This window comes from Podarcis vaucheri, assembly GCF_965113315.1.
Source record: "Podarcis vaucheri genome assembly, chromosome: 5".
Classification (NCBI taxonomy): domain Eukaryota; kingdom Metazoa; phylum Chordata; class Lepidosauria; order Squamata; family Lacertidae; genus Podarcis; species Podarcis vaucheri.
In genome coordinates this window covers 66,959,018-66,966,853 of record NC_138763.1, presented here as the reverse complement: position 1 = coordinate 66,966,853, position 7,836 = coordinate 66,959,018, and the positions used below count along the sequence as shown (strand labels likewise).

Genomic DNA, 7,836 nt, shown 5'->3' with positions numbered 1-7,836 from the left:
TGAAGCATCTGTAACCCAAGGTATGACTGTAAGTGGATAGTAAAGAGAACCTACACAAACGACGCTGACGCAAAACCCCACACATACACTAAGTAGAATAGAACCATTGCCACCCGACCCCATCCCCACTCACCATGCCCCCCTCCACCTCTTTCCCCCCTTTCTTCCTAATGTAACACTAATGTCTCGAGAAATGAAACTGATCTGTAGAAAATGTAACTTGAAAAAAGAGACATTGCACATACTTTTGTAAACCAAGAAATCTTTAATAAAAATATGCTGTTGTTTTAAAAAAAACCTTTAAAAAGACCCTCAGTATGTGGGGAAGGTGATTTATTACATGTGTAACAGCTACATATGATAGCTTTCAGGTCAGACTTGAACCAGCCGCATTGTGAAACTTCTCCCATTTGAAGTACTGCATGCATATGTGGCAAAGAAACGAAATGTAGTCAGTTCTGAAAGATGTTCCATGACAAATGAGTATATGCTTGGATCTGTGGTTTTTTCAGCATATAAATGTGACTGTCTTTTTTCTCTTCCCTCATGGTCTGTAGTGAAATTTCCAAGGAATCTTTAAAACGGATCCTCTTGGAACTTGAATGCCATTTTACTTGGAGGTTGCTGAAAGAAGACATTGATCTTGACGAATTAGAGGAAAGAATAATTGAACAGATCAAGTTTTTACTGTCCAAAGTCAGAAATTATAACCTACTGGCCTATGTGAAGTACTTGAATGGCAAGGAGGAAGAGGCTCTGGAAAATCTGCAGAAGGCTGAAGAGAGTATAAAAACAGAGTACCCAGAAGAAGTCAAAAAGGCAAGCCTTATTACATGGGGCAACTTTGCCTGGGTGTATTACCGCATGGACAAACTTGCAGAAGTACAAAGCTACATAAACAAGGTGGAAACAACCTGCAAGGAACATGGAAGTGCATCTCCCTATAGAATGAAAATCCCACATATCGATGGTGAAAAGGGATGGGCACTCCTAAAATTTGGGGGAAAGTATCATGAAAAAGCCAAGGAGAGCTTTTTAAAGGCACTAGGAAAAGAACCTGAAAACCCAGAATATAATGCTGGCTATGCAATCACAGTATACCGCCTGGAAGATTATTATGGGAAAAAATCTGCTGCAGAAGGGTCATCTCTGGAACCCTTGAAGAAGGCAGCAAAACTGAATCCCGATAATGCCTTTCTCCTGCCTATCCTTGCACTGAAGCTGCAGGAAACTAATAAAGTGGAAGAAGGAAAAGAACTCATTGAAGAAGCGCTAGGCAAATTCCCTGGCATCCCTTATGTGCTGAGGTACGCTGCCATCTTTTACAGGAAAAAAGGTGATGTGGAAAGATCCCTGGAGCTTTTGAAGGAGGCGTTGAGCTTGACACCAAACTCAGGCTTCCTACATCACCAGATGGGGCTTTGCTACAGAGCACAGTATTTTAAAATCAAATTATCAAAAGACCCATATAAAGACAGAAGAAAGATGGCAGAACTGATCAGACTGTGTATCTTTCATTTCAAAGAAGTGGTGGAGCACAAAACCAAATTCGTCTATGCTCACTTGGATCTTGCAAACATGTATGCAGAAGGGAAAGAGCTCCATAAAGCGGAAGAGACGTTTCAGGAAGTGTTTGCAATGAGGAAACTTACTTGTGAAGAGAAACAGCAGCTCCACTTCAATTATGGGCGCTTTCTGGAATACCATAAGAAATCAGAATTGGAGGCTGTTGAACATTATCTGGCCGTGCTGAAGATTGAAAATGAATCATTTGAGAGAAATAAATGCAAATATAACCTGAAGAAGTTAATAGAAAGAAGAACCAAGATAGATCCGGCAGATGCTAAGAGTTTTGGCATCCGTGGATTCATTCACCAGCTTGATGGAGAAAAGCAGCGGGCAATTGAGTGCTATGAACGAGCCTTGAAATTGGATCCTGATAATGAAGAATATTTCAGTGCCCTTTTGGACTTAAGACTTTCCTTACAAAACTAACATGCATGCAATTGTATGTTCTTCACTTTTCCCTATCAGTTAATGTAAGGTAATGTAAAAAACAACACTAGTCACAAACTTCTTGTTTGGCAGTAGCTCCTTATGAGTTTTCTTTTAAGTAATTCAGCTGAGGAAGATAGCTTTCTAATAGTACGGCATTTTGCAAGTTTTAATGTTGTTGCTGTGACTACCATACATTGCCATACACATATATGCCTTAAGAGATCGTTGCATCAGATTTTTTTATTTGGAAATGTACAGGCCTATTTAGAAATGGGATATGTGGAAATTAGTATCTGGGGATCAATGATTGTATCTTAACTATACCAATTTAAGTGCATTGACTTTGCTTCAAACAGATTTGCAGAGCTCAAATTAATTCAAAGAAAGTGACTGGATTATATTTGGCAGCAGCATGCAATAATAACCATTTGTCATTCTAATCTGTGGATCTTAGAATCATATAATTCTAGAGTTGGAATGGACTCCAAGGGACATCTAGTCCAACCCCCTGCAATGGAGGAATGTCAATTAAAGCATCCATGGCAGATGGCCATCCAGCCTCTGCACAAAAACCTCCAATGAAGGAGAGTCCACTCATTTTTAAATAAGTGCTTAATTATCAGGAATTCAGTGTTGCTTATATTTAATAGCATATTTGAATTGCTGTTGTGAACTGCAACAATTAAAGGTATTAAACTAGTCACTGTCTGAGAAATCTTTGTGCAGGTAATTTCAGACCTATACTTAACAGCTAATATAAATGCGGTGTTTGTAACTATGTTGAGGTCCTTTTTTCAAATGGTTCACTTCTCAAGATTTCCTATCAACATATATGCTTGATCTTCTCGTGATGCCGCCGTAAGGTTTTTAAAGAAACACCGGGTTTACCAAAAGCCTGCCGATATTTTCCTGGAATGTGTGGGTAGTGCTGTTTTGGCATATAAGCCAAACATTCCACATCGTAAATAATCAGATTCCTAGCTCTGCTTCCACAGTTAGCCTGCCCAGGAAAATTAAGATGGGGAAGTGCCAGTGCTATTTCAAGCCCTATAAGAAACCCACAGATCAGTATACTATGCTTCATTTCTCTTCCAGCCATCCAGAAAAAATCTACCTCATGGGCAGCTGGTAAGGTTAAAAAGGAATGCTATTGAAGAAAATGATTATAGAAGAGCAGCAGGGCAACTAAATAAAGCCCTAACCAATAGTTAGTAACACTGTGCAGGAAGCGCTTAGACGCGCAAATGGTTTAGACCGGAATGATCTGCTTAAACCACGACTTAACTGTAGCAACACATATCAAACACACCTTACCATGGCATTGGACTATACACCCCTTGCCAGCTACATAAGAAAGATTATAAATAAACACTGGCATATAATCGAGGATATCCCCGGCTGCAAAGATCCTCCCCTTTTGGGTTTAAGGTAGAAAGGATCCCTACACAATCAATTTAGTCAGAGCTGACTGCCTCAAATTACCAACCACCACCACTAGGGGTTACTATAGGTGTGGGCATTGTAGCGTGCCCGTACAGTCCGCAAGTGAAAGAAATTAAGAGCGCACACATGCGCTTTGCATTTACAATTAATTCAACAATCACTTGTACAGTGGTACCTCTGGTTGTGAACGGGATCCATTCCGGAGGCCCGTTCGCAACATGAAAAGAGCGCAACCTGCAGTGGCGTGTCTGTGCATGCACAGGTTGCGATTCGCCGCTTCTGCGCATGATGTCATTTTGTGCTTCTGCGCATGCACGAGCGGCGAAACTCAGAAGTAACCCTTTCCGGTACTTCCGGGTCGCTGTCGGATGTAACCTGAAAGAACGTAACATGAAGTGGGCGTAACATGAGGTATGACTGTAACTCCAAAAATGTCCTCTATTGTATTTGTTGCCCATGTGACAAATTATACATAGGAAATATGACACGTTCCCCTTAAATTACGCATAGATGAGCATAGATCAAGAATCCGTAACAAGGTAGTCAAGACTCCTTTAACGCAGCACTATCTTGAAATGAAACATAGTGATATGGACTTACTGTTCTTTGGCATCTGACAATTCGTTCCTGGGAAATATAGTAAACAGGACATTAAAAAAAACACTAAAACAACAAGAAGCACGTTTAATATTTTTATTTAAAACATTACAGCTGGTAGGATTAAATTCCAAATTTGATCTTTCAGTTTTTATTTAATTACAGCAATGGGCACTGAGATGTTTATCTGTATGGGATGTAAGTATTGATACTATCATTTCCATCCTCTCCTCAATTTCTTCTCCATGTTAATGTAAAATACCTGCTAAAAAGCCCACAATGAGAGTATAAACACACACAAATACACACACACACACACACACATCAATAAGGTTAATTAAATATGAGAAACCACACTTTGCAATGTGGACACAGTGTGAGTATCGTAGTTTCGGTTTAGGTAGGGATATAGCCTCCTTGGTTTTATATATATATATATATATACACACACACACACACACATTCAACTGGGCTAGGGTTTCTTCAAGCAGTCATTCCAGAAGGCTATGTCCCGTATCTTCTGGTGTGGAGAATACACTTTGGGGGCTGGGGGAGCAGTTGCTTTCCTGTCTAGATACTTCCAAAAACTTACCTGCACCATGTATAACTCCTTTGAAAAGTAGACAGCTCCTCCAGAGTCACCAGCACAGGGCTCATAGACTTGTTGTTTTCAAAACCTATTCTAGGGGTAATATCATACAGGCATCCCCACACTTGGGCATGATTGACTCACACGTGACCGTGTGAGTCACGCAACCCCGGGAAATAATTAAATTATTTAATTCATACTTGGAAATGGAGAGAGCTGGAGAGTCCTTGTGGCTTGTGAGGGCACCCTTCCCCAGAACCCAAAGAGCGATTTCTGCGAGGGCAGAGAAGAGACTGGAGACATAGCGGGACTTTGTTAGGCTACTCAGCCTCCCAGCCTAACAGCTGGTGTGCACAGTAGCCGCCGCCACCACTACTTTTCCAGCCTCCTGCCAATCCCAGAGCTTCAATTCCAGTCGAAGTTGCATTTTTAGTACAATATTTTTGATCTGGATTGGAGAGAGAGTGGCAGAGAGGGCATTTAAAGGGTGTTTAGAGGGTGCGCCCAATTTACGTGACTGTCACATGTGCACGGGGCACCAGAACATTGCCTCCACGTAAGCAGAGAGTGGCCAGTATTGCTTCTCTGAATGTCAACTCTAGTAAGCCTCCTTTCCATTTGGTGTAGAAGCTTCTCAGTTTCAGCCCTTAAAGAGCAGCTTTCTGCTTGATTGAAGAGCCGCTGAACATGGTATTCTTTGAACGGTTCCTTTTATATTCCTGGCCATGCCACTGAGGGAGCGCCTTTGGGTCAACTGATTCATTTCGCAGAAGGCCGCCTTTCTGCTTCCAGCTTGGCCCAGGAAAAGTGAATTGGCACATGCAATGTTTTTAGTGTTGGCTAACCGTCTGGGGCCCCTTCATGGATCACTGCCTTGTCGTGGCGAATAATAATAATAATATAATAATATTTTTTTTATTATTTTTACCCCGCCCTCCCCAGCCAGAACCGGGCTCAGGGCAGCTAACACCAATAAAATTGCAATAAAACATAAAAGAAAGAGAAAAAACAGTTAATAAAAATATGGGTTAAAATGCAATTTAAAATGCAGCCTCATTTTAGTAGTAGCCCATAAATCAAAACCATATGGGGAGGGAAACATAAGGATCAGACTGTGTCCAAACCAAAGGCCAGGCAGAACAGCTCCATCTTGCAGGCCCTGCAAAAAGATGTCAAATCCCACAGGGCCCTGGTCTCTTGTGACAGAGCGTTCCACCAAGTTGGGGCCAGTACTGAAAAGGCCCTGGCCCAAGTTGAGCCCAATCTAACCACCTTGCTGCTCAGGACCTCCACAGTGTTGTTATCTGTGGACCTTAAGGTCCTCCATGGGGCATACCAGGAGAGGCGGTCCTGTAGGTATGAGGGTCCTAGGGGCTTGAAGAACTCCAAAAAGCTATGAGCTATGCCATGCAGGGCCACCCAAGACAGACAGGTCATAGCCGAGAGTTTAGACCAGGCTTCCTCAACCTCGGCCCTCCAGATGATTTTGACCTACAACTCCCATGATCCCTAGCTAGCAGGACCAATGGTCAGGGATGATGGGAATCGTAGTCTTAAAACATCTGGAGGTCCAAGGTTGAGGAAGCCTGATTTAGACTAAATGTGATCCACTTGGAGAAGGAACTGGCAAACCACTCCAGTATTTTGCCAAGAAAACACCATGGACAAAAAGGAGAAGCTTTGAGAAGAAAGTGAGAGTTTCCAAGGCATGCTCTGGTTCATGGGGTCACAGAGAGTCAAACACAACTAAGACGACTAAACAACAACAAAACTGTCTGGCGAGGTGTTTAGATTTCACAGAATTGTAGACCAAGATGTCATTTACTCAACAAGACCTAAGCCTGGTCTGAAACCATAACAAATTTCTATGGTTTAGGTCTATGGTTTCCTGCTTGGCAGGGGGTTGGACTCGATGGCCCTTGTGGTCTCTTCCAACTCTATGATTCTAGGTCTCATTAGTCTCAGTGTTTCCCTTGTAGAATTCAGCAGGAAGAGGAGGACAAAACAATCACTAGTTTGCTCTTCCTGACCCCTATTCCTCTGGCCCCTATTGATGTTGGTTCTCCCTATCTTCTGCCCTATGAACCCTAATAAGCACCAGCTGCCACTGTATACAAACACACTTATTATTACTGTACCTGATTTTCTATATCATGGAAAGAAATACCTTGGCAGTTTGCTAGGATATTTTAAGCACACCAGTTGTTTGATTTTATACCAATGTTATATATCTGATGTTAGCTGCCCTGAGCCCAGTTTCAGCCAGGGAGGATGAGATACAAATAAATAATGCTGATGCTGATTAAGTGATATGATAGAGAACCAACACCTTCACCTATTCTCATGCAAGAGGAAATGCTGAGCTTGTTTGTGATACTCGAAGTGTTACCATATCTACAACATCTGAAGGATCCTCCCTACCACATTAAAAGGTGATAAACATATGTTCTCCAAATTGCCACATAGTAATGTTATTTTTGTAGAACCACAGAGCAATATATATATGGAACGAGGAAGCTTTAAGTACTTGCTGATCCAATAACCTAATACCATGTGAAAAGTATGTCATCTTCCAAGTAAGCAAACAGAAATTGAAACCCTGGCCAGTTCCCTCCCTATCTTCTTCTTCTTTGATATGTTTAAGGATGATGCTGCATATCCTCTTTCTCAACATGGTGGTGCAAAAACATGTATTCATTCTGGGATGTTCCAAGGCAGTGCAAGCATGCATAGGGCTAAGAAGAGGTGTGTGTTTTTGCCACCACTATGTTTACATTTTAAAAGGCATGGATATTAGTAGAAAGTACCTGGTGTTATGTGGGAATTATAAGAAGCAAAAAAATAATACTGAGATTTGTAAATGCATAATGCAATCTGCTAGTCTCTGCTGGCAAAATAAGGCATGGCAGGCAGAGATCTATTTCTGAAGTTTGCCCAGACTGGACTGTTTGCAGAGTGTTATATGCAATGCCTATTCCTTTAGTTATGGAATATGACAGTGTCATGCAGTGGTTAGGTGCACAGTGGATCACACCTGGCAATAACACATGCACCTCCTACTGCAATATCCTGCCCCACTCACACCCAGAAACACCCATGCCCACACCATCCCACACTGATCTCCTCTACTAACACAATATGGCCCAGACTGAAATCTCCCCACATCCCAGTTTAAGCAGCCAAGGTCTCACAGGGTAGAACAATAAGTA

At 41.8% G+C, this 7,836-nt stretch overlaps 1 protein-coding gene across 1 annotated transcript in view; it reads left to right on the top strand.

Moving 5' to 3' along the window:
- The window catches only part of LOC309533458 (interferon-induced protein with tetratricopeptide repeats 5-like), a 3,661-nt gene extending 963 nt beyond the window's left edge, over nucleotides 1–2,698 (top strand). Inside the window, exon 2 of the mRNA XM_082224788.1 lies at nucleotides 558–2,698. Coding sequence (XP_082080914.1) covers nucleotides 558–1,995 — 1,438 coding nt within the window. The 3' untranslated portion in view covers nucleotides 1,996–2,698. The remainder of the gene's footprint in view (nucleotides 1–557) is intronic.
- Nucleotides 2,699–7,836: the final 5,138 nt, after the last annotated feature.